General features: G+C 46.7%; 2 protein-coding genes, 2 non-coding genes and 1 pseudogene across 6 annotated transcripts; 3 read left to right on the top strand and 2 right to left on the bottom strand.

Moving 5' to 3' along the window:
• Positions 1-454: 454 nt before the first annotated feature.
• Positions 455-12,714, bottom strand: LOC147991875 (uncharacterized; annotated as a pseudogene). The gene is made up of 5 exons (XR_015613955.1): positions 12,433-12,714; positions 12,013-12,112; positions 11,428-11,856; positions 10,881-11,339; positions 455-713 (listed from the first exon to the last, which is right to left on the bottom strand). The product of XR_015613955.1 is annotated as an uncharacterized LOC147991875 (transcript).
• Positions 2,900-3,808, top strand: LOC147991877 (PEBP (phosphatidylethanolamine-binding protein) family protein). The gene is made up of 2 exons (XM_087526508.1): positions 2,900-3,465; positions 3,558-3,808. The coding sequence occupies exons 1-2, from the start codon at positions 3,043-3,045 to the stop codon at positions 3,630-3,632; spliced, it is 498 nt and encodes a 165-aa protein (XP_087382634.1). The 5' UTR covers positions 2,900-3,042; the 3' UTR covers positions 3,633-3,808.
• Positions 3,887-3,957, top strand: TRNAG-GCC (transfer RNA glycine (anticodon GCC)). The gene has a single exon. It is a non-coding gene; the product is annotated as a tRNA-Gly (tRNA).
• Positions 12,715-13,230: 516 nt separating the features above from the next.
• On the top strand, positions 13,231-13,301 carry TRNAG-GCC (transfer RNA glycine (anticodon GCC)). The gene has a single exon. It is a non-coding gene; the product is annotated as a tRNA-Gly (tRNA).
• A 10,924-nt stretch (positions 13,302-24,225) lies between these two features.
• Positions 24,226-26,661, bottom strand: LOC147991873 (protein FAR1-RELATED SEQUENCE 5-like). 2 transcript variants are annotated; one of them, XM_087539290.1, is made up of 3 exons: positions 24,505-26,661; positions 24,412-24,432; positions 24,226-24,357 (listed from the first exon to the last, which is right to left on the bottom strand). In XM_087539290.1, exons 1-3 carry the CDS (start codon positions 26,659-26,661, stop codon positions 24,226-24,228), a joined length of 2,310 nt encoding a protein of 769 aa, XP_087395416.1. The 2 variants fall into 2 exon arrangements, with proteins under 2 accessions (XP_087395416.1, XP_087395415.1); XM_087539289.1 differs by having other exon boundaries at positions 24,226-24,432.
• Between the last annotated feature and the right edge of the window lie 102 nt (positions 26,662-26,763).

The raw sequence follows: 26,763 nt of genomic DNA, 5'->3' as shown, positions 1-26,763 counted from the left end.
CAACAACAACAACAACAACCCGTAGGGACAATACTGTATAAATAGTGTAAAGCATGCACTTTGCTGCGTATATTATTTTATTTTTACATAAATTTGTATTTTTAAGTATAGAATTGCAACATATAAATATTGTTAAAATGCATAAACAAACCGGATGATAAACTTTGGTATGTTAGTTTTCTACGACAAATCCTGGGATATCAATGATCACCTCCGTTGGAAGTTGCAAATGGAATTTTTTGTAACGTGTTAATCTAACAATTATTGTGCCTTTCATTTTTCTTTCCTAGTAGTATGTCTTTAATAAAAAATGTCGGTTTTTCATCATCACAAGAGTAAAACCCCATTTTATTCCCACACTCCTGTTGATTCACCAAGAACAAATTCATGCCTCGTGAAAGGAAAATAAACGGAAATTTCATCAAAAATAAAAGAGGATAGTGCCATTCTGCCATGTCATTGTGATGTCGATACAAGTTTCTGCAAAGCAAAATTTGTGTAGCCCTGATTGGCCTCAACATACTGTTTTCTTTTCTTCTGACCTTGTAAAAACTTCGTAGGAAGCCCCAATCAGAGAAGAGTCTCCAGCCGGCAAATCATAGCAAGTTTTGTTGATATGAAATTCGAGCTGAGAAATCAAAACTGAGGACTTGAGTCAGCAATGTGCCACACGCCGTTGCTTCAGTATCCAGCAAGCCTGCAAGTAGCCACCCCTGCGAGGTTGTCCCAACAAGTTGGCCAAGACAATCAAGTGACAATGAGAGTTATGTTGCATATCCCTGGGAATGTTATCATATTCAGCTAGAAGGACTTGGAACAGAATCAAGGTTCTGCAATCATAATTGTGGGTGGGTATCAAATCAGCGGCAACCATCGTAAAATGCCGCAAATTTGCAAAGATCAGTTTGCGTTGCGTCCTGTCACCGGACAACGAATCCGGTGGTTGTATTCAGCCCCACATGGTTTCTGAAAGAACAAAATGAGGGATGCCATAGGCCCTCAAAGTGCAAAAGGCGGTCGATGTATGGTGAAGTTCTAGCGCTTCAGAGAACACTTGTAAGCTGATATAGCCGCAGTGGCGCAGTCATATGTGATATGTGACAAGCTTATGAAAAAAAATCATATGAGACCAGGTCTCACGGTTAGCAGGTGAGACCCGTCCTGATGGATGACACGTGGCATTCACAAATCACAAAGCATCTAATCTCCCCCCCCCCCCCCCCTCTGATTTTAAGTGGAGGATGCTTTGTGATTTGTGAATGCCACGTGTCATCCATCAGGATGGATCTCGCGTGAGACCTGGTCTCGTAGAATTCTTTTCCCAAGCTTATCTCCAGGGAATACAAGCTGCCAATGTGGAATCACAAATTATGTATTTGGAGAAAAGAAGGACTTGTGATGCTTGTTTTCTAGAGAACCAAAATATCTCCTTATTTCAAGGCATGTGGCCATATATAACAGCGTAATAATTAATAGCAATTTTTTGTGTCGACATTAGCATGTACAGTGAAGGAATGTTGGATTTGTGCTGTGAATGCATATGCTTGCCAATGCTGCAGCGTCTACACAGTTTGGCATTGTTGCCGAGTAGGTAGTTTCTGTAGCTATTGTGACTTATGACACTGTGCTCATTGTTGTACCGTCTGAAAAAATTAGGGAATACCTCAAGGCTAGTCGTATAATAAAAAATCTTTCAAAAGGGACTTCATTGTTATTATTTGCATTTGATGAACAATACATTGTACGGTGTCGAGTCTAACTATTTCAGAGAGTTATGTCGACGACGAATCATCTATTGGCTGACAAAGCCTTCACAAATTAGGGGAGACTCTCGCCCAATACTATCACAAAGAGATACAAACTGAAACTAGCAAGATTTCCAAATAGAAAGCATGAAGGAATAATTAATGCAAATTGTTTGAAAGAAATTATGAGGAAAAACTCTAGTATCAAATGAAAATGTTAGGCTAAGTCTATATGAGAACATTGTTCATGATCAAAGTAAACATGATTCTAATGGTACACGTGCACTGCAAGCATGCACAGCCAGTTAGAGCATTTCCAACCATAAACATCAAATGTGTGCCCCCCACCCTCCATTTGTCCATGGACAACAGTTGACTGAGCCTCATTTGCCCGCCCACGTCCCTCGTTCCTCCTCTCCGAATCCATGCAAACCACGCACGTAGATCACTTGGCAACTATGCAATTCAATAGCTCATCCATTTCCTTTCATTTATGTTGACAAATGACAGCTATGCAACATTGTCTCAAGAAAAAAAAAGACAACTATGCAACATTGTGAGCTATCTAGAACCTTCGTCGTCTGATTTGAATTATATATGCACAATTGAGGGCCATAATGATTTTCCTGATGTAATGCCATTGGGATGGACACTTGTACGATTCTCAGTCCTTATCTTTGTCCGGACAGGCCATAACAGCTAGGGAAAAGAAATAGGAACAAATCTTAGTTAATTCACAAGTAAAAACACACCCATTCCAACACCCTCTTAATCCACGAATAGCAGACTGGAAAAGAAATGACCATTTCAATCAAAAAGGAAAAACAAAAAGAGTACCACTAGTAAGCGAAAGCAAATCTTTCATGGCCTTCCTCGTGCCCAAAAGAGACAGGCACGGCACGGGACACCTGGCCAAAGCAGGAAGCGAGCACGACGGATTAACTATCGCAAATCTGATCCTCGTTTCAAAAACACTATCGCAAATCTGCAGTCTCCCAGATTTTCTTCTCATCGCGGGGTCCCCGACGACGCCGACCCTCCAGGAACCCACGCCACGCCTCCAGCCGACTACACCTACACGTACCCCGCACCGCCGGCCACGCGTCCCGCGGAATCCCCCCGCCGCGTGCCACCCTCCCCGTTATAAACCCGACCACGTCAAGCGCATGGTCACTCACTCACACACAGCCTCACAGCAACCAGAACAATCCAGCAAACTCATCGCACGAGCATCAGCAGCAGCCGCGGGGGAGGAGAAGAGAGAGGCGGGCAGAGCGGCCGGCCGGCGAGAAGCGAGATGGCGCAGGAGAGCCTGAGGCTGGTGTGCCCGCCGGTGTCGGCGCACGAGGGGCGGCTGCCGCGGCAGTACACGCTGGAGGGGCAGGGCGCGAAGAAGGACATCTCGCCGCCGCTGGAGTGGTACGGGGTGCCCGACGGCACGCGGTCGCTGGCGGTGGTGGTGCAGGACGTGGACGCGGACGAGCGGGTGCCCTGGACGCACTGGGTGGTCGTCAACATCTCGCCCGAGGAGAAGGGCCTGCCCGAGGGCTTCTCCGGCGCCGGGGGCAACGCCAACGCCGGCGGGGGCGACGGCGGCGTCCAGGAGGGGGTCAACGACTGGAAGCAGCCCGGGTGGCGCGGCCCCGTCCCCGACTCCCACGGCCACCGCATCCAGTTCCGTCTCTACGCGCTCGACGACCTGCTCAGCCTCGGCAACAAGGCAAGTGCACCTACAAACTTCAGTCGTAGAGACTCTGCTCTGAGCTTTTTAACGTGTGAGCGAGTACTGATTCGTGGTGCTGGATTTTGCAGGTGACAGTGGACAAGGTCATGGAGGCCATCGAGGGGCACGTGCTGGGGGAGGCCGAGATCACGGCTGTGTTCTAAGGAGCTCTGTGGATTTTGGCACTCGGCTCTGTGTGTCTGACCTTGTTACTTCTCCTTGCCAATCGTGTGTGGTCTGTTCTGTAGCGTGCCTGTATACGCATGGCAACGACCAGCCTTTGTAATTTTGATCCAATAAGTGAAGTAACCTCTTATGAGCTGGGTACTGTTGCACTAAAGATCTTTGTGATTGCAATCCGTTTTAATAACTGCGGTGGGAAGGAATGGAAACTGCCAAATACCATTAGTGACATGAAGCACCAGTGGTCTAGTGGTAGAATAGTACCCTGCCACGGTACAGACCCGGGTTCGATTCCCGGCTGGTGCAAATCTTTTTTTTGCTTTGTTGAATGCCAAAACTAGACGTGGTTTAGTCCAAAAGCAAGAATCAAGATCTTTTGAACTCGTTGCGTCCTTGCCTACAGGCCCTGACCTGCTACCACCTCGAATACAGAAATCGTTTTCTGTCACCACAACACGATGAGGCCATTTGGTTCTTCAGCAGGCCACCGGTTTCTGACTCTGCATGTGCTCCACTCCTGATGGTTTCAGCGGCCCCGCCGCGACAGTTGCCGTTGGAACGTCGAGAAAAGCTTCTTCAGCAAGATTTTTTTTAAAATTGTGATGATTTTTATAGCAAATTCGGAATCTATATGTCCTTACGCAAGAAAATCAATACTAGCACTCCGTCGGCCTCTAGTTAGCCGAAGAGGTGCAAATCTTTTTTTTGCTTTGTTGAATGCCAAAACTAGACGTGGTTTAGTCCAAAAGCAAGAATCAAGATCTTTTGAACTCGTTGCGTCCTTGCCTCCGCAGATGAGCTTGCGTTGGATCGGCAAAATTCTACAGGCCCTGACCTGCTATCACCTCGAATACAGAAATCGTTTTCTGTCATCACAACACGATGAGGCCATTTGGTTCTTCAGCAGGCCACCGGTTTCTGACTCTGCATGTGCTCCACTCCTGATGGTTTCAGCGGCCCCGCCGCGACAGTTGCCGTTGGAACGTCGAGAAGAGCTTCTTCAGCAAGATTTTTTTTAAAATTGTGATGATTTTTATAGCAAATTCGGAATCTATATGTCCTTACGCAAGAAAATCAAAACTAGCACTCCGTCGGCCTCTAGTTAGCCGAAGAGGTGCAAATCTTTTTTTTGCTTTGTTGAATGCCAAAACTAGACGTGGTTTAGTTCAAAAGCAAGAATCAAGATCTTTTGAACTCGTTGCGTCCTTGCCTCCGCAGATGAGCTTGCGTTGGATCAAAATCAAACCTCGGCAAAATTCTACAGGCCCTGACCTGCTACCACCTCGAATACAGAAATCGTTTTCTGTCACCACAACACGATGAGGCCATTTGGTTCTTCAGCAGGCCACCGGTTTCTGACTCTGCATGTGCTCCACTCCTGATGGTTTCAGCGGCCCCGCCGCGACAGTTGCCGTTGGAACGTCGAGAAGAGCTTCTTCAGCAAGATTTTTTTTAAAATTGTGATGATTTTTATAGCAAATTCGGAATCTATATGTCCTTACGCAAGAAAATCAATACTAGCACTCCGTCGGCCTCTAGTTAGCCGAAGAGGTGCAAATCTTTTTTTTGCTTTGTTGAATGCCAAAACTAGACGTGGTTTAGTCCAAAAGCAAGAATCAAGATCTTTTGAACTCGTTGCGTCCTTGCCTCCGCAGATGAGCTTGCGTTGGATCAAAATCAAACCTCGGCAAAATTCTACAGGCCCTGACCTGCTACCACCTCGAATACAGAAATCGTTTTCTGTCACCACAACACGATGAGGCCATTTGGTTCTTCAGCAGGCCACCGGTTTCTGACTCTGCATGTGCTCCACTCCTGATGGTTTCAGCGGCCCCGCCGCGACAGTTGCCGTTGGAACGTCGAGAAGAGCTTCTTCAGCAAGATTTTTTTTAAAATTGTGATGATTTTTATAGCAAATTCGGAATCTATATGTCCTTACGCAAGAAAATCAAAACTAGCACTCCGTCGGCCTCTAGTTAGCCGAAGAGGTGCAAATCTTTTTTTTGCTTTGTTGAATGCCAAAACTAGACGTGGTTTAGTCCAAAAGCAAGAATCAAGATCTTTTGAACTCGTTGCGTCCTTGCCTACAGGCCCTGACCTGCTACCACCTCGAATACAGAAATCGTTTTCTGTCACCACAACACGATGAGGCCATTTGGTTCTTCAGCAGGCCACCGGTTTCTGACTCTGCATGTGCTCCACTCCTGATGGTTTCAGCGGCCCCGTCGCGACAGTTGCCGTTGGAACGTCGAGAAGAGCTTCTTCAGCAAGATTTTTTTTAAAATTGTGATGATTTTTATAGCAAATTCGGAATCTATATGTCCTTACGCAAGAAAATCAATACTAGCACTCCGTCGGCCTCTAGTTAGCCGAAGAGGTGCAAATCTTTTTTTTGCTTTGTTGAATGCCAAAACTAGACGTGGTTTAGTCCAAAAGCAAGAATCAAGATCTTTTGAACTCGTTGCGTCCTTGCCTCCGCAGATGAGCTTGCGTTGGATCGGCAAAATTCTACAGGCCCTGACCTGCTATCACCTCGAATACAGAAATCGTTTTCTGTCATCACAACACGATGAGGCCATTTGGTTCTTCAGCAGGCCACCGGTTTCTGACTCTGCATGTGCTCCACTCCTGATGGTTTCAGCGGCCCCGCCGCGACAGTTGCCGTTGGAACGTCGAGAAGAGCTTCTTCAGCAAGATTTTTTTTAAAATTGTGATGATTTTTATAGCAAATTCGGAATCTATATGTCCTTACGCAAGAAAATCAAAACTAGCACTCCGTCGGCCTCTAGTTAGCCGAAGAGGTGCAAATCTTTTTTTTGCTTTGTTGAATGCCAAAACTAGACGTGGTTTAGTTCAAAAGCAAGAATCAAGATCTTTTGAACTCGTTGCGTCCTTGCCTCCGCAGATGAGCTTGCGTTGGATCAAAATCAAACCTCGGCAAAATTCTACAGGCCCTGACCTGCTACCACCTCGAATACAGAAATCGTTTTCTGTCACCACAACACGATGAGGCCATTTGGTTCTTCAGCAGGCCACCGGTTTCTGACTCTGCATGTGCTCCACTCCTGATGGTTTCAGCGGCCCCGCCGCGACAGTTGCCGTTGGAACGTCGAGAAGAGCTTCTTCAGCAAGATTTTTTTTAAAATTGTGATGATTTTTATAGCAAATTCGGAATCTATATGTCCTTACGCAAGAAAATCAAAACTAGCACTCCGTCGGCCTCTAGTTAGCCGAAGAGGTGCAAATCTTTTTTTTGCTTTGTTGAATGCCAAAACTAGACGTGGTTTAGTCCAAAAGCAAGAATCAAGATCTTTTGAACTCGTTGCGTCCTTGCCTCCGCAGATGAGCTTGCGTTGGATCAAAATCAAACCTCGGCAAAATTCTACAGGCCCTGACCTGCTACCACCTCGAATACAGAAATCGTTTTCTGTCACCACAACACGATGAGGCCATTTGGTTCTTCAGCAGGCCACCGGTTTCTGACTCTGCATGTGCTCCACTCCTGATGGTTTCAGCGGCCCCGCCGCGACAGTTGCCGTTGGAACGTCGAGAAGAGCTTCTTCAGCAAGATTTTTTTTAAAATTGTGATGATTTTTATAGCAAATTCGGAATCTATATGTCCTTACGCAAGAAAATCAAAACTAGCACTCCGTCGGCCTCTAGTTAGCCGAAGAGGTGCAAATCTTTTTTTTGCTTTGTTGAATGCCAAAACTAGACGTGGTTTAGTCCAAAAGCAAGAATCAAGATCTTTTGAACTCGTTGCGTCCTTGCCTACAGGCCCTGACCTGCTACCACCTCGAATACAGAAATCGTTTTCTGTCACCACAACACGATGAGGCCATTTGGTTCTTCAGCAGGCCACCGGTTTCTGACTCTGCATGTGCTCCACTCCTGATGGTTTCAGCGGCCCCGCCGCGACAGTTGCCGTTGGAACGTCGAGAAGAGCTTCTTCAGCAAGATTTTTTTTAAAATTGTGATGATTTTTATAGCAAATTCGGAATCTATATGTCCTTACGCAAGAAAATCAATACTAGCACTCCGTCGGCCTCTAGTTAGCCGAAGAGGTGCAAATCTTTTTTTTGCTTTGTTGAATGCCAAAACTAGACGTGGTTTAGTCCAAAAGCAAGAATCAAGATCTTTTGAACTCGTTGCATCCTTGCCTACAGGCCCTGACCTGCTACCACCTCGAATACAGAAATCGTTTTCTGTCACCACAACACGATGAGGCCATTTGGTTCTTCAGCAGGCCACCGGTTTCTGACTCTGCATGTGCTCCACTCCTGATGGTTTCAGCGGCCCCGCCGCGACAGTTGCCGTTGGAACGTCGAGAAGAGCTTCTTCAGCAAGATTTTTTTTAAAATTGTGATGATTTTTATAGCAAATTCGGAATCTATATGTCCTTACGCAAGAAAATCAATACTAGCTCCGTCGGCCTCTAGTTAGCCGAAGAGGTGCAAATCTTTTTTTTGCTTTGTTGAATGCCAAAACTAGACGTGGTTTAGTCCAAAAGCAAGAATCAAGATCTTTTGAACTCGTTGCGTCCTTGCCTCCGCAGATGAGCTTGCGTTGGATCGGCAAAATTCTACAGGCCCTGACCTGCTATCACCTCGAATACAGAAATCGTTTTCTGTCATCACAACACGATGAGGCCATTTGGTTCTTCAGCAGGCCACCGGTTTCTGACTCTGCATGTGCTCCACTCCTGATGGTTTCAGCGGCCCCGCCGCGACAGTTGCCGTTGGAACGTCGAGAAGAGCTTCTTCAGCAAGATTTTTTTTAAAATTGTGATGATTTTTATAGCAAATTCGGAATCTATATGTCCTTACGCAAGAAAATCAAAACTAGCACTCCGTCGGCCTCTAGTTAGCCGAAGAGGTGCAAATCTTTTTTTTGCTTTGTTGAATGCCAAAACTAGACGTGGTTTAGTCCAAAAGCAAGAATCAAGATCTTTTGAACTCGTTGCGTCCTTGCCTCCGCAGATGAGCTTGCGTTGGATCAAAATCAAACCTCGGCAAAATTCTACAGGCCCTGACCTGCTACCACCTCGAATACAGAAATCGTTTTCTGTCACCACAACACGATGAGGCCATTTGGTTCTTCAGCAGGCCACCGGTTTCTGACTCTGCATGTGCTCCACTCCTGATGGTTTCAGCGGCCCCGCCGCGACAGTTGCCGTTGGAACGTCGAGAAGAGCTTCTTCAGCAAGATTTTTTTTAAAATTGTGATGATTTTTATAGCAAATTCGGAATCTATATGTCCTTACGCAAGAAAATCAAAACTAGCACTCCGTCGGCCTCTAGTTAGCCGAAGAGGTGCAAATCTTTTTTTTGCTTTGTTGAATGCCAAAACTAGACGTGGTTTAGTCCAAAAGCAAGAATCAAGATCTTTTGAACTCGTTGCGTCCTTGCCTCCGCAGATGAGCTTGCGTTGGATCAAAATCAAACCTCGGCAAAATTCTACAGGCCCTGACCTGCTACCACCTCGAATACAGAAATCGTTTTCTGTCACCACAACACGATGAGGCCATTTGGTTCTTCAGCAGGCCACCGGTTTCTGACTCTGCATGTGCTCCACTCCTGATGGTTTCAGCGGCCCCGCCGCGACAGTTGCCGTTGGAACGTCGAGAAGAGCTTCTTCAGCAAGATTTTTTTTAAAATTGTGATGATTTTTATAGCAAATTCGGAATCTATATGTCCTTACGCAAGAAAATCAATACTAGCACTCCGTCGGCCTCTAGTTAGCCGAAGAGGTGCAAATCTTTTTTTTGCTTTGTTGAATGCCAAAACTAGACGTGGTTTAGTCCAAAAGCAAGAATCAAGATCTTTTGAACTCGTTGCGTCCTTGCCTCCGCAGATGAGCTTGCGTTGGATCAAAATCAAACCTCGGCAAAATTCTACAGGCCCTGACCTGCTACCACCTCGAATACAGAAATCGTTTTCTGTCACCACAACACGATGAGGCCATTTGGTTCTTCAGCAGGCCACCGGTTTCTGACTCTGCATGTGCTCCACTCCTGATGGTTTCAGCGGCCCCGCCGCGACAGTTGCCGTTGGAACGTCGAGAAGAGCTTCTTCAGCAAGATTTTTTTTAAAATTGTGATGATTTTTATAGCAAATTCGGAATCTATATGTCCTTACGCAAGAAAATCAAAACTAGCACTCCGTCGGCCTCTAGTTAGCCGAAGAGGTGCAAATCTTTTTTTTGCTTTGTTGAATGCCAAAACTAGACGTGGTTTAGTCCAAAAGCAAGAATCAAGATCTTTTGAACTCGTTGCGTCCTTGCCTCCGCAGATGAGCTTGCGTTGGATCAAAATCAAACCTCGGCAAAATTCTACAGGCCCTGACCTGCTACCACCTCGAATACAGAAATCGTTTTCTGTCACCACAACACGATGAGGCCATTTGGTTCTTCAGCAGGCCACCGGTTTCTGACTCTGCATGTGCTCCACTCCTGATGGTTTCAGCGGCCCCGCCGCGACAGTTGCCGTTGGAACGTCGAGAAGAGCTTCTTCAGCAAGATTTTTTTTTAAAATTGTGATGATTTTTATAGCAAATTCGGAATCTATATGTCCTTACGCAAGAAAATCAAAACTAGCACTCCGTCGGCCTCTAGTTAGCCGAAGAGGGGCTATTCGGCCCGCGGTTGACCGAATTGGGTTCTTTAGCCTCCCGTTGGCCGAAAAATGCCCCAACTGTGCCGAAAAAGACTTTTTGGTTTGCCGTAGACTGAAGAGTACTCTTTGATTAACCGTAGGCCAAAGAGTATTCTTTGGGGCCCAAGGCCTAGCATAGGCAGAAGAGCGTAGCCATGCAGTTCCGGCCTCCCGTTAACACAAAAAATCAGGGCCGAAGAGGGCCAAAGGACTCTTCGGCCTACGGTTAACCAAAGAGTGCTCTTCGGCCTATGACAGACCAAAGAGTCTTTTTCGGCACAGTTGGGGCATTTTTCGGCCAACGGGAGGCTGAAGAGCCCACTTCGATCAACCGTAAGCCGAAGAGCCCCTCTTCGGCCAACTGGAGGCCGACGGGGTGCTAGTTTTGATTTTAATATGTGAGAATGTATAGATTCCGAATTTGCTATAAAAAACATCACAATTTTGAAAAAAAATCCTTCAGCAACCCCCTCGTCGCCGCCTCCGCCCTCCGACAGTAGACAGCAATGCATCTTGCTGACTGAAAACACACATGCAGTGCAGTTCACGAAGAACAACAGGCTACGTAGGTATATACCTTCAACTTGCTGACCAGCTGTACTGCAGCCGGACACGCCCGGGCCGCCTTGCCATCCTCCTTGCCGTCGTCGTCATCTCCGCCTCTTGTCCTTGACCTCGTAGACGGCCGGCCGGTGCTGCTCTGGCAGGGCAGCACGAGCCGGAGCACCCTCTTCCAGCTCCAGTCGCCTCCCATCCCCAGGCACCTCTGCCTCACCTGCTGCTGGCTCTCCGCGTGCTCCAGCCGCCGTCGTTCCACCAGCCTGCGGTCATCGGCTACCCGCCCCCTCACCTGCTGCTCGCTCTCCGCGCGCTCCAGCCGTCGTCGTTCCACCAGCGTACGGTCGTCGCCCGCCGCGGGCGGGTGGCCGGCAAGACACACCGCACCGCCCGACAGGGACTCGATCAGTCCGGCTATGTAAATAAAACGGGGATCGGCCGACGGCGGCGGGTGGGCCGGGTAACGCCCCGCGCCGGCCTGCGACTAGAGATGACAGGTCAGGGGCGCGCCGTGCAGCATGTGTGAGCCGACAAAGATGGACGCCGTACCGGACGCACGCACTCACCGCTTCGACGTCGCGACGTGGGGGGAGGGGCTCCTCCGGGCGCACCGGCCTCGCCGTCGCCGCGGCAGCCGAGGCCCTCATCTGCCGCGAGTACTCCAGCAGCTCGGCCCGGCGGTCGTAGGACCTGCGGTTCTCCGAACCCCGCCGTCGCGCCTCGTCGCTTCCGTGATGAAGGTGGTGGTGGTGGTGATGGTGAACATCGTGGTGGTGGTGGTGGTGAACATGCCGCGACGAGCCCGCCGCCGTCTTTCCTCCTTGGCCTCGCCACGTAGAAGGTCACGAGCACGGCCCTCCCCGACTGCTGCTGCTGCCTCTTAAGGTCATGGAGGCCATCGAGGGGCACGTGCTCGGGGAGGCCGAGATCACGGCCGTCTTCTAAGGAGTACGGTGGATTTTGACGCCTGGCTCTGCGTGTGTGTGTCTGACCTGCTTGTTACTTCTTTTTGCCAATCGTGTGTGGTCTGTTCTGTAGCGTGCCTGTATACGCATGGCAACGAGCAGCCTTTGTAATTTTGATCCAATAAATGAAGTGACTTCTTATCAGAGCATTTCCAACATGCGCCGGACGCGCCGCGCGTAAAAAACAGATTTGCTGCGCGCGCATCGTCTGATTTGGCACGGCGCGCAGCGCTAGCTCCAGCAGCCGCGCTAAAATGCAGCACGCGTGCACCGCTCCAGCAGCGCGCTAAAATGCAGCGCGCGCGTAAACATTTTCAGAAGCATAAAAATAAAGATAAATTGCATAGATAAAAAATAAAAATAAATTGCATAGATAAAAAAACGATACAAAGGTATTTTACATCGGTGCAACGATAGATATTTCGAAAACATAGATAGATAGAACTACGGTGCAACTAGATAGAAACTACTACGGCATACTAGATAGAAACTACTCCAAATCGCTACCACCATCATCACCATCATCATCCTCGTCGGTGTTGTCCGAGGTATTGAGCCAAATGTCGTCCCAACGTTCATCGTCTGACGTGAAGATCGACCTCCCACCTGCTGAATGTCGCACTGCGCATTCGCCAATGCCTTCCGCCGACGCCGGTCCGCCCGCTCCGCGCGGCGCCTTGCCGTCCTCTCCGCCCAGTAGGCACGCTCGTCGACGACGTCCTTCGGGTGGCGACGGCGCCACTCCGCCATGGCTCGCTCGTCCTCCTCGGCGATGAGGAGGCGGCGGCAGCGCCGAGCGTGGTCGGCACGGTCCATGTCGGTGATGAGACGCGGCGGAGGGGCGACGCGCTGCACCTGCTCGCGCGTGAAGACGTTCCGGAAGTTCATCTACGTCCGGGGCCTATCCAACCGCCACGCCGCCGCGTCGTACGCGCTCCGGAACGACCCGAGGCCGAGCCGGACGTCGCCGGACCGGATCTCGGCGGAGTACCAGCCGTTGGGGCGCTCGCGGATGCCACGGTAGCCCGACGAACCCCGGCGGCGCGGCGGCATGGTGGCGCGGCGAAGCAGCGAGGTTGTGAGGGGAGGGCGCGTGGCTGTGTTTGTGCGCGTGGCGAGCACGGCATTTTATAGGCGCGCGAAGCGGCGCGCCAAATCTACCGCGCCGCGTGCCGCTTTCTCCCGCGCGGTAACTTCCCCCCACCGTTGGAGTGCGGGGAACCAGCCGGCGCGCGCTAAACCCAAATTTTACCACGCGGGCGCGTCTTTTGCAGCACCTGTTGGAGATGCTCTCAGCTGGGTACTGTTGTTGCACGACAGAACTTTGTGAGTGCAATCCATTTTCACTGCTGTGGAAAGGAATGAAATGGAATGGAATCTGGCAAATACCATTTGTTACGTCGAGCACCAGTGGTCTAGTGGTAGAATAGTACCCTGCCACGGTACAGACCCGGGTTCGATTCCCGGCTGGTGCAAATAAATTTTTGCTAATTGGTTTTGGCATCTCCAACGCTGAAACATGTCTATCAGTCCAGCTGTTTGTGCAATCCGACACTCGCCGTCTCTTGCTCTGCCCTTTTTAGAGTAATTCTAGTAGACCCTGTATTTTGCCGACATGTAAATCGTGTTTGTCTAGATCCCGTATTTTGCCGACATGTAAACCGTGTTTGTCGCATGGGGTGGTTATGCAGGTCGAAATTTGCAATGGCAGACTAAAAACCGCAAACAAACTTCTAATTTTTAAAAAATGTTGTTTTGTAATTTAAGCAGCAGCTCGCTCACATAGATGATTCTTCTTCGCATAATAAGTTTGTACATGCCACATACATGTATAAATGTTAGATATGCTAGACAGGACCTACGCTACTGCACCACTACAACAAAATTGAGCTCAACGGAGCTTCTGCGGTAGCTGCCCACCGACGACGATCAGTCGGAGTCGACCTCGATGTAGAGCTTCGTCTGCTCCGCCTTCATCACGCGCAGGTCAGTCTCCTTCGATGCGTGCACATGCGATGCCGTGAGGCCCGTCTCAAGGAAGAGCCGCTCGTCCTCGAGCTCGCGTCGGATGCGCTCTTCCGTTTCCTGTTGATCCCTCGCCGACCGCTCGAGGACGACGTGCTCGAGGAGCTCCTCCTGCCCTGGTGGGAGGTAGTCCTCGGGTCCGATGATGCCTCGACGCGGCGGCGCATCGGGCACGGCCTCCTCCGGTTCCCTCTTCACCGGAACGAGCCGCGAGCTCGATGCGCCCGCGGATGAGCTTCGTCTGCTCCGCCTTCATCACGCGTAGGTCAGTCTCCTTCTATGCGTGCGCATGCGATGCCGTGAGGCCCGTCTCGAGGAAGAGCCGCTCGTCCTCGAGCTCGCGTCGGATGCGCTCTTCCGTTTCCTGTTGATCCCTCGCCGACCGCTCGAGGACGACGTGCTCGAGGAGCTCCTCCTGCCCTGGTGGGAGGTAGTCCTCGGGTCCGATGATGCCTCGACGCGGCGGCGCATCTCGATGCGCCCGCGGATGAGCTTCGTCTGCTCCGCCTTCATCACGCGTAGGTCAGTCTCCTTCTATGCGTGCGCATGCGATGCCGTGAGGCCCGTCTCGAGGAAGAGCCGCTCGTCCTCGAGCTCGCGTCGGATGCGCTCTTCCGTTTCCTGTTGATCCCTCGCCGACCGCTCGAGGACGACGTGCTCGAGGAGCTCCTCCTGCCCTGGTGGGAGGTAGTCCTCGGGTCCGATGATGCCTCGACGCGGCGGCGCATCGGGCACGGCCTCCTCCGGCTCCCTCTTCACCGGAACGAGCCGCGAGCTCGATGCGCCCGTGGATGAGCATCCCGCGCAACCATGGCCGGATAAGCTTCCCGCGGATCAGTTGCCGAAGGAGGCACGGCGGTTGAATGCCGGCGACGGCCGGGCATTGTGGTTGAGCCACCGACGCGCCCCCCGCTTGCGCGTGGCGTCAGATCTGGCGCGGCGGCGGCGCTCCGCCTTATCCCCCAAGTCGGCCATGGTGGTTCAAGGCTCGCCGACAGCGAGAAATCGAGCGGCGCGGTGGGGAATTGGAGGGAAACGCGGCTGCGGGGGGATAGGGTTTCGACCCGCATCTGCTCCGAAAACCCCCAGTTATAGTGGCTCGGGGGTCGCGTTTGCGGGCTGCGGCAAAAAATAATATTTACGGGCCGAACACCGATACGGGCTCTGGTCTGGCCAGAAAAATGGACCGAGCACGTATAATCGCCGGAATTATGCGGGTTTGCGCCGGATACGGGATCTGCTAGAGTTGCTCTTAGCTCATCCTTCTGCTACTTCACTACTTCAGCATCTTGAAATGGACAGTTTGCACAATCATTCTTGCGTCATCATCCAACTCCGCCCTTAAGCATCATCCAACTCCGCCCTTAAGCCTCTTTGCGTCCTTCGAAGTGGCATCATTCGAGCATCGTCTTCTTCTCCTCGATCATGACCCTCTTATCTTCGAGCTTGAGCTTTTTTTATCAACAAGTCAAACCTCGTCTCCTTTAATTTTTCCCCTCTTTGATGTCAAAGTCCTTGAGAGGTATTCCTTCTCCTTCGTCATCTTAGCTGTACCTTCTTGTTTCACTTTCTCTTCCATTTCCTTTTTTCGGATTCCTCTTCTAACCTTCTTGAGCGATTGATTTGTTGGATCGGTTCGGTCATTGGTTTCTTCCTCGCTGTCTTGGGCGATGATAGCAATGTATAATTTTTTATTTGGGTTCATTCAACTTCAACCAACAATGCATGATGGTGAATTTTCTTCATCAACTTCTCTTTTTTTTTGAAGTGAAATTTTTCTTCATCAACTTGAACACACTACACGCACAAAAAGGCTATAAAATAAAACATTGTCAATAATGCATATTCAGCTACAATACTTTGCATATCCGGCTACAATGAGGTAAATACCATTTCTAACATGAAGTAAATACCATTTCTATCATGAAATACCATTTCTATCATGAAGCACCAGTGGTCTAGTGGTAGAATAGTACCCTGCTACGGTACAGACCTGGGTTTGATTCTCGGCTGGTGCAAATCTTTTTGCTTCTCAGTGGGACTGAACACGAACCAGATAGCCAAACTAGAGTAGTTGATTCAAGGATCAAGATTTTTGAACTCGTTCTATCCTGCCTCCGCGGATGAGCTTGCATTGGATCAATATCAAAACCTTGGCAAAATTCTACAGGCCCCTGCTACTACCTCGAAATACAGAAATCCTTATGTCACTACAGCACGAGATGAGGCCAAGATCGATTTGGTTCTTCAGCAGGCACATCCGGTTCCTGACTCTGCATGTACTCTCACTACTGATGGTGTCAGCGACCCGGCCGCGACCGTTGCCGTTGGAACGTCGAAACGAGCTTCTTCAGCAACCCCTCGTCGCCGCCGTCGCCGGTCCTCCTACTCGTACGATTAACCTGCAGCACCAAAATCTATCAGACTCTGCTTGCCTCCGACAATAGACAGCAATGCATCTTGCTGACTGAAAACATCCATGCAGTGCAGTATTCGAGAAAAACATCCATGCAGCGCAGTTCACGAATAACAACAGGGAACAGGCTACGTAGGTAGTACCTTCAACTTGCTGACCAGCTGTACTGCAGCCGGCCACGCCCTGGACGCCTTGCCATCGTCCTCGTCTCCGCCTCTTGTCCTTGACCTCGTAGACGGCCGGCCGGTGCTGCTCTGGCAGGGCAGCACGAGCCGGAGCACCCTCTTCCAGCTCCAGTCGCCTCCCATCCCCAGGCATCTCTGCCTCACCTGCCGCTGGCTCTCCGCACGCTCCAGCCGCCGTCGTTCCACCAGCCTACGGTCGTCGGCCACCCGCTCCCTCACCTGCTGCGGGTTCTCCGCGCGCTCCAGCCGTTCCGCCTGCCTACGGTCGTCGCCCGCCGCGGGCGGGTGGCCGGCAAGACGCACCGCAGCGCCCGACAGGGACTCGATCAGTCCGGCTATGTAGATAAAACGGGGATCGGACGCCGGCGGCGGGTGGGCCGGGTAACGCCCTGCGCCGGCCTGCGACGAGGGATTCTAAACAGGTCAGGCGCGCGCCGTGCAGTATGCGTGAGCTGACAAAGATGGACACGGTACCGGACGCACGCACGCACTCACCGCTTCGGCGTCGCGACGTGGGGGGAGGGGCTCCTCTGGGCGCGCCGGCCTCGCTGTCGCCGCGGCAGCCGAGGCCCTCATCTGGCGCGAGTACTCCAGCAGCTCGGCCCGGCGGTCGTACGACCTGCGGTTCTCCGATCCCCGCCGTCGCGCCTCGTCGCTTCCGCGGTGAAGATGGTGGTGGTGGTGATGGTGAACATCGTGGTGGTGGTGGTGATGAACGTGCCGCGACGAGCCCGCCGACGCGGCGCCGCCGTCTTTCCTCCTCGGCCTCGCCACGTAGAAGGTCACGAGCACGGCCCTCCCCGACTGCTGCTGCTGCCTCTTCTTGCCATGCCTTCCAGACTTCATCGCGGACCGATCGAGAGGTTCTACTGGATCGAATTAATCGATCGTTGCTGTGCAGGCACGGACAAATATATGCCGCTTCTCTAGAGCTCTGAAAAGTTCTTGCGCAGGTTGAAGACTTGGTACGCATACGGCGTTATTCCGCCGGAGGATTCGAAGACCGTGGGTGCGTGTGCGAGGACGGGCGGCTGCATCGATCCGGCCACCGACCATCTCTTGTGATATCGGGCCGGGATCTGATTGGTGTCGAGCGAAACTGCGCTTGCTCTCCTGCCAAAAGGCACCTCCGGTCCAAAGGTAGCTATCCGTAGCACCAAACCCCCACTCCGTCCACTCCGGACACAGTTTCAGTGACTTCGTGAAGCTAAGTCTCATAGTAACTTAACCCCCTCTACCAATCATCCATTCAACATTCGACTAACCAGATTGTTCCATAATCGGAATAATTTTTTTAAATGTTCAGAAAAATTTGAAAAAAATCCAATAGATCATAAATATTTCGTTTAGTATTCTGTGAAAATTTCAATCCATTTGGATGTATAGTTTGCGAATACACATTTTTTATTTATTTGAGCTCAAAAAGTTATTTAAGCACAAACCATACATCCAGATGGGTTGAGACTTTCACAAAATACTAAACGAAACATTTATGATTTATTGGAATTTTTCAAATTTTTCTGAACACTTTTAAAAAAATTATTCAAAATATGGATCAATCTGGTCCGTCGGATCTTGAATGGATGGCTGGCAGAGGGGGCTAAGTTACGTTGAGACTTAGCTTCATAAAGTCACTGAAGCTGTGTCCCTCCACTACTATGAACCGGTCGCGTTTGGAGACATTTGTGATCCTTAAATTATGTCCGATGGCATCATCCCGTATTGTAATCTCCACCCCTCTGGGAAAGCGGGAATGTGATGGCTCCATGCGTCTTGGATTTGGCCCTCATTTCATTTAGCAATGTTATCCACTATCTTCTGTTTACATTTGCTAATTCTCACATCCCTGAAAAATTCGGAAGGGTAAGTCGATTTTTATTTTAGCGCCAAGGCGAAAGACAACCTCGCCATGATGAGGGCCGCGAGGCAGGGGGACAATGGCGAGGCCTTGGACGAAAACGATCCGAAGCCGGGGTCGAAGCGACGGGACGTTCAAGACAAATGGGAATTGGAGGTTGGCATAGGCATCTCCCACATATACAACTGAAAAATTGGTCTAGTATTGTAGCCAATTGCCAGGGACAGTTCCGCGACACCTATCATCACTACTCCACACTACCATCTCCGCATTGAAAAGTGCTATGGCAATTATTTGCCCTTGGGGATTACAACTCCTCATCGCAAGCCATCTGAACGAAGTGTGATAGGGTGAGCTCATGCACCTCCTCATCGAGCTTGGTCTTCTCCTACTCGATCTCCATCTCGACGAGCTCGTGCGGCTCAAGCTCTGCTTATGCGCCATTCGCGAGCATCCTCCCCACCACTGACTCCTCTGCGTTAGGGTAGGCGGAGGACGAGCTCGGGAACGGCAGATCCATGATCCCGACGTTCGAACACTGCAAGGTGGCATCTCCACGATGGGAACTGGACGAGGATTGTGGCATGGATACTCACCATCTTTTATTGCGATATTAACCTAGGGGATGTGTGGGGTTTCTAATCACATATCTTGCGTGATGGAAGAGTAATGGTGGGCGGCAATGGCGCACTAGGGGCGGCATTGTCGTTATTGGGGGGTACAGATAATGCCATTCATGCATGTTGTTGGGGTTTGGAGAACGGCGCGTGTGCTGCCCCCCCCCCCCCCCCCCCCCCTCCCAAACCTCAAAAAAAGGAGTTGTGACCCAAACAAAACACCCTTTGTTGGACTCACTGTTTCTAAAAGTTGTTTAGAGTTGCCCCTATATAGGGACTCTGAGTAGATAAATCACGGTGAATCATATTGTGTGAGAGCTATATCTCGCTTCTAGGGAGATTAGGTAGCTCTCGCCTGAATATTTTTTATTTCAAGCGTAGATACTGGGGTGGCCTGGACTTTTTTTTTCCCTTGCATGCTTGGGGGGATGACGCTCGCTCGACGTAAGTTCTGTCGGTTTTTTTTCTTTCTTGTGTCAGTTTATTGGTTGGAATAGTTTGGTTTTTATTGGATTTTATTTCTTTATTTTTTTCCCTGATTTTCTCTACTACTTTTTCTAGTTCCAAAGGTTGTTTCTTTTCTCTCTTTCTTTCTATGTTTTTTCGTTGTTTCTTTCTTTGTTTTCATTGATTTTTCACTGTTTTCATTCATTTGCATCGGTTTTCTTTGGTTTTTCCTTTTTCTTTTTTTCTTTGGTTTATCTGTTTCTTTTTAATTTTCATTGTTATTATTTTCCATGTTGGTTTCACTGTTTCCACTCTTTTGCAATGGTTTTCTATGGGGGTTTTCTTTTATTATAATTTTTTTGGTTTACGAGTTCTCTTTGTTTATGTGACGGTTTTCATCAGTTTTTTGCTTTCTCTTTTCATATAGAATGGGGAATTTTTTTTGTACACGTTGAACATTTTCTTAATATGTGATTAATATATTTCAAATACATGAATAGTTTTTCTATACATCTAAAACATATATTTGTACATGTTGAATTTCTAAAATATTGCATTAGTTTTTTCGTCAAATATATGGGTTCAATATTTACTTTTTTATATAAATGGTAAATTTTCCATATACATAACTAACATTTTTTACACATGTTCAACAATTTCTAAAATATATGTTTAACATTTTATCATATATATGTTTTTATGCCTACTTGTTGTAGACATCGTACATTTTCTGTTCACATTTGGAACATTATTTTTACACAAGGTTAAGATTTTCCAAATACATGATTAAAATTTTGATAAAATATATGTTTTTGATGTCTAGTTTATCATACACATTGTACATTTTTCGTATACATCAGGTACATTTTTGTACACATGTTTTTTAAAAATTAAATAGATGCTTAACATTTTTTTCATATACTATGTTTTTTTTTGTGGGATAAACTTCCAATCAATTCATCTTCAATCATGCTAATACAACGAACACTAGAAATTACATCTAGATCTGTAGACCACCTAGCGACGACTACAAGCACTGAAGCGAGCCGAAGGCGCATCGCTGTCATCGCCCCTCCCTCGTCAGAGCCGGGCAAACATTGTTGTAGTAGACAGTCGGAAGTCGTCGTGCTAAGGCCCTATAGAACCAACGCACCAGAACAGCAACCGTCGCCGATGAACATTGGAGATAAGAAGGATCCAACCTGAAGACGCACGAACAGAGACGAACGACGAACCGACCCGAGCAAATCCACCAAAGACAGATCCACCGGAGACACACCTCCACACACCCACCGACGATGCTAGACGCATCACCGAAACATGGGCTAGGAGAGGAGACCTTTATTCCATCTTCAGGGAGCCACCGTCATCTCGTCTTTCTGAATAGGGCACAAACCCTAACAAATCTCAAAAAAAGATCTAAAAACGGAGCCCTCCCACCAGCTAAGGGTCGGGATCCACTCCACCCCCATGGCACTAAGGACACAGGAGACGGGGCGGACCGGCAACAGCGCCGGCAGGAGGCAGAGAAACCCTAACTTTTTGAGTAGGCGGCGGCTGGCTAGGGCGATCTCATGTGCCCAGCTCTGTGGCATACAGTAAGATACTTTGCGCCTCCTTTCTACGTTTCTTTTCATATACTATGTTTTGATTTGTACTTTTTTCATACATGTTGTACATTATTTGTATACATCAAAACATTTTTCTATACACATTTAACACTTTCATACATATTTTAAAAACTCAAATACATGTTTTGATGTCTACTTTTTTCATACACATCATACATATTTTTGAAAAAAAAATCATACACATTGCGTGTGTAAGTCGATCGAAGCAAACACGCAGCCTTCGCGACACTATTCAGACGGCCCAATTCGGGTGCGGCTGATACCAATGACATGGCTTTGGGGTGGTTTCTCCGTGGACAGTGCCATCTTAAATCGTTTTTTTAGTCTCCATCATTTACTTCTTCAGATATTTTTTCCTCTGTTTCCTTTTTTGCTTTTGCTTCACCATTTTTCGTGTATCATTTGTTTTTGTGAGCGTCCCTATTTATATTTTTATTATATTTTTCAAATTTCATGAATATTATTAAAGTCCGTGAAATTTTATGAGAATTGTTCAGCATTTTTAAAAAACATTGTGAGCACATTTTAAATTCACAATTTCAAAAATATACTATGGTTTTTTAATTCCAGGAAATTTTAAGAAATGTGAGGGTATTTCTAAAACTTGTACACATTTTAAATATTCTAAACATGTCTTTAAAAAACCATGAGTATTTTTTGAAATATGCAATATATTTTAAATTTTGAGCGACAATTATTAGAAAAAACATTGTTTTTTGAATATGCGAATTATTTTCGTGATATATTTTTCAAATATTTTATTTAATTGTATTTGTGAAATTAACAATTTTATCCATGAAAAGGAAAGAATCCTATAAATATTTTTTTCCTCAGCTAAGCACATGGGCCGGACGCATTCTATTCAGCGCGGGATCAGACATCTCATAGATCACATAGAAAGGACGCTGGCTGCAAGCAAGTGTATTCCTTTTGCTGTATGACAGCAATCTAAAGTTCTGAACTGCTGTGACGTGTACACCTTGAAAAGTATGGTTGTGCTACTTGTTACCAGATTGTGGTTCTCTGAATCGAGTAAATACAACACCAAGGACTTGATACTTCCATTTTCTGCACCTGTGAAATTTCAGTCATGTTTATTGCCCACACATGATAGTGTTTTTTCTTTTCTTTTCTCTGCCAGTATATATGTGTTACAGAATTAGAGGGTCCTTTTGTTGTGTACTTCTAACTTGTGTGTATCAAGTATTCAGTTTCGTAATAGGTGTTCCTGAAATTGTTCATGTGGGAGGTTGTCCACGCCTGTAGGTATCAAAGGAAGAGTGTATTGAGATACTGTAATGTGTGGGTGGAATTTTTGTCTATGAAAATGACAATGGTTGTCTTCGGTTATTCTGCAAGGAACATACATCCTCAGTCACTACTAATTCACTGTGGATATCAATCTCAACTTGGATAAACTTGCTCCTTCAAGATAGAAAAAACTTGCTGCATTGCTGTAAAATGTCTTCCAAGGACAGAATATCATTCCTTCATCTGAACTGTTTTTGAGAAATGAAGATAATCTATAAGAAACTTGACCCAATGCAATGCACCACTACTATTCTCATTTTTCATTGCTCGGGCGTTTACTTCTGTAGGATTTTAGCATTCACGTGTCACTGCTCTCTGACTGTTTTTCATTCCTGCTAATACAGTAAACACATCAAGTAAGAACTGATCTTCCCAGGTTTTAAGATAAATTATTCTGTCACTAAACTCCCCTAATCTAGGGCATCATATGATATTAGGAAAATGAAGATGGAGAATTATGTTGATAAGCTAGTTAATATAAACTGAAGGATTAAGTTGTTGCTGCCATGCAACAGATGAAGTACTCCCTCCGGTCCTTTTTACTCTGCGTATTAGATTTGTGTCAAGTCAAACTTTGCAAAATTTGACCAAATTTATGTTCAAAAATACCAACATCTACAATACCAACTATATGCACTATGAAACTGCATTTCATAATGAATCTAACAATATTGATTTGGCATTGTGAATGTTGATACTTTTTCCTATAAGTTTGGTCAAGTAGAGATAGTTTGACTTCGGAGAAAACTTATATGCAAACTAAAAAGGACCGGAGTATTACTGCGGTAACATAAAAAAACAGCAGAAATAGAGCAAATGACACTTCTGATTAACAAGAATCACATGATGATTTGCACAGAGCAAGTGGCATGGCAAATTAATCTAGAAATCGATGTATGAAATGCAGGCTAATCCCAATCTCAATACACATTGTTGCACATAGAAGGATCATAAATGGTGCCCGGTACTAATGCGTCAGATTAAATAGCAGAAACGGAGCAAATGGGACTGAGATGGACTGAGATCCAGTGACTTGCCTCTAGCAAGTCACGTTGTAACTGGCTCCCTCTCATCAGCCCTCCAAACAACATCTAACGGACAGTAGTGACCCGAAGCAAAAGAGGCCTGGGCATCCATCCAACACAGCTAAACAAAGAAAATGCTTCAGCCTTGGTCGTTCAGTCACTAGATAATACAATCAACAGTTTTCATTCAGCTAACAATACGAATGTAACAGTACTAACAGCTTATATATGTACTGAATAAAAGAATATGGCAGAGATAAGATAACAGTTTTTTTTCAGAGATAAGCTACAGTTCCTTTTTTGCAGAGAATGAATCAGAAAGTTAGTAGAGATAAGCTACAGTTTTTGTAGAAATAAACTACAATTTTTTTCAAAGAATGAATCTACTTAGAAGAGAGAATATGTTAATACAAAAATAAGAAGAGATAAGCTACAGCTTTCACCTTGTGTACTTCTCACTCCCACACAGTACAGAAATTAGCAAAGATAACCTACAGTTTTTCTTTCACCTAGTGTACTTCTCACTCCCACATAGTACAGAAATTAACGAAGCTTAGCAGAGATAAACAATATGTGACTACTGTCCAGAAATTAGCATAGATAAGCTACATTTTTTGCAGAAAATTGAAGAGCAATAGTAAGCAATATTGTCATCCTTCCATACAACACACCTTTCTTCAAATGTCTTAACAGACAAACAAGCCACTTGTCATTGAAATTCATAAGATCTTGTACAATTTCGGAACCAAGTGGTACCACTGAAACAATGATCCAAGGGTAGAAATTGGCCATTTCACTTGTACAATTAGGCCACAAAATACTATGGTTAGCCCTAAAATAATATAGTTAACCATGTCCAAAATACGATCTAACGAACTTGCATGCTAGAACATATCAGCATCATCACAAGGTGTAGCCGACAAGACCTGCTGGGTGAAACTGATGATGCCATTCCATTCTTGAAGCTCCAAATCTGTTCCTTTGTTGTTTTCATACCTCTTCACTTGTACTTGAGGCTGCACACCATCCTTTTTATTTGGAGCTTCTCCTTCCTTTTTCTTTTGTTGGACACCATCCTTTTTCTTTTGTTGCTGCCAATGAAAAGTATACTAATTAGTTTACAAATGAACAACACAACATAGCATGTACCGTTGGCAACATACCTTTGCTCCTTTTGTTGTTGGTGCAGTAGCTTTACTTGATTTGCGCTTCCTCTTGAGTAACTTATCGAGCCAAGTTTGTTTTCTCCTTAAGTTTGATGATTGAACCTCTTTTTTCTTCAGCCGTGCAGAACTAAGTATTTCCTGCACTTTTGGGTCAACATTTTCTTTGTCTTTATATGGTTCACTCATAGCACTAGTGGCTGCATTGAGTAAATCCTCTATGTGTGGAGCAACACCATCAAGTGCACTTTCCAGTAGCACACAACATTCCGGAGAGTTGGCTGATTTATGTGCCATATTGTGAAACTTATAAGACAGGTCCTTGTATTGAAGTTGAGCTTCCAATTTTGGATTTTCTATCACGTTCCTTCCTTGCCTATCTTGTATACTTCCATTGCGCGCTTCTCTAGTCCATCTCTTTAGAATATAATGCTTTGGCAACGTCTTTATATTCATCAAGTCAAGAACTTTTAGACCATGTCCACACAATATCCCTGTCCTATTGAACATTGCACAACTACAAGAAACCGTTTGAGTCAAAGGATCACCTACAACTATGCGCTCCTCCTCAAACTCTAAATCACCGTGCAAACTCCCAATGGCAACAGCAAATTTGTTATTTCCATCCAATACTCTACAACATGCAGCCATGGATCTTTCATACTCACCTTGGAAAGCTTCAAAAATAATTGGAGTGTACACTTTGCTTGCTTGCACCAACATAGGGGTGCACATCTTAATTCTTGGCAACTTCTTCCTCGCCTCAAATTCCGAATCCAATTCCTTTGTTCTTTTGACTTCCACCGTCCTCTCAAAATGCATCAAGAATCGAACAATATGAAAATCTGATTTCAAATGATTCTTCAACGCATTGTTGAAGCTCTCACTTAATTGTGTACTTCTCACTCCCAAACTAAATACATCTCTCATATAACATTCAGCCCAATTTTCTTTCACCTTGTAGATACTATCCAACCAAGTTTGCTTATGCACTTTTAGCCTCATATTGTCAAACGCTTCTTGAAACGCTGCCTTGTCCTCATAGCCATACATACAAGCACTAAAATCAGTGAGAATATGAGACTCTTCTTCTTCTTCTTCTTCTTCCACTTCATCTCTCTCTTCAACTTCATCTTCCTCTTCGCCCTTCACTGGAGATAAATGTTTGCAAGCATTTTGCGTTATGTGGAAGGTGCACAATCCATGATTTGATTCCGTGAAGACTCTCTCTATGGCTTTCCCCATTGCTATATCTTGATCTGTATAAATAGTCTTAGGTTGCCTTCCATTGTGCGCGGCTAGAAATGTCTCGAAGAGCCATATAAATGAGTCACGTGTTTCATCAAACATCAATGCAGCACCAAAAATGGTTGTTTCTCTAAACTGGTTGAGCCCAAGAAAAATACCAAATGGCCTATACTCTTTGTTTGTGCCAAATGTGGTGTCAAATGTGACAACATCACCAAAGTGTGCATAGTCAAGTAGCATTTTAGCATCAACCCAGAATATGTTGGCTATATTCTCCTCACAATCCAACTGCAAAGCATATTGGAATGATGGATTCTCGGCTATTTTGTCATGGAAAAACTTCAACATACTACCGGCTTTCCCATAAGCCAACTCTCTCTGCCGCTTGCTTCGCAAATGATTCTTTTGGTCACGGCAAGTGTAACCAAGGTTCAGCGGCCCACCAACTTTACGACAAGCAAACTCATGTGAAGCTTTTGGCATAATTCCAGAATCATCAGCTGTTTCTATCTCGAAGGCTTGTTGTTCTGAAATCTTCCTTTGTGATGCCAACAAGTGGCGGGTTTGTGGCAATTGAAGGTAGTGGTTGTGTTCCAGCTCTACGTCGGTAACTTCATAATTTTCTGCAGCTCGATCCAATCTAATAACCATCTGAACTCTACAGTTAGTTCTCGTTTCAGCTCTGAAACGTTTTGGCTCACGATCAGTTTGCCCTTTCCGTCTAATGCCCTCATTGGAACAAACAAATCTGCATGAAGTCGCCTTTCCATCAAATTTGCTTTTGTTGGTGCATCTTTTCCTCACATCAAAACCTATGTGACCCCCATATTCTAGCCAAAACACCCAAGCCTCATGTGAATCTCTGAATCTCATACCAACTTGAGGTGTCCTTTTGCTAATTTCTGTCATTGCACAAACCAAATTCTGCCAAAATTCAAGAATACATGTACAATTAGTGGCGGACCGATCTGGTGACTAAACAATGCAGAAGACAACCACATATGCAAAAAA

This window comes from Triticum urartu, chromosome 1A, assembly GCF_056163025.1.
Source record: "Triticum urartu cultivar PI428250 chromosome 1A, HENAU_Tu73, whole genome shotgun sequence".
Lineage (NCBI taxonomy): Eukaryota > Viridiplantae > Streptophyta > Magnoliopsida > Poales > Poaceae > Triticum > Triticum urartu.
Note: the sequence above shows the minus strand (reverse complement) of the source record. Positions and strands in the feature narration are given on the sequence as shown.

Excerpts from the sequence above, each read along its gene's own strand:
- LOC147991877 (XM_087526508.1), top strand. The coding sequence starts at position 3,043 with ATGGCGCAGGAGAGCCTGAGGCTGGTGTGCCCGCCGGTGTCGGCGCAC. Across the intron at positions 3,466-3,557 it reads TGCTCAGCCTCGGCAACAAG|GTGACAGTGGACAAGGTCAT; the intron begins GCAAGTGCACCT and ends TGGATTTTGCAG.
- LOC147991873 (XM_087539289.1), bottom strand. The coding sequence starts at position 26,661 with ATGACAGAAATTAGCAAAAGGACACCTCAAGTTGGTATGAGATTCAGA. Across the intron at positions 24,433-24,504 it reads CAACAACAAAAGGAGCAAAG|CAACAAAAGAAAAAGGATGG; the intron begins GTATGTTGCCAA and ends TTTCATTGGCAG.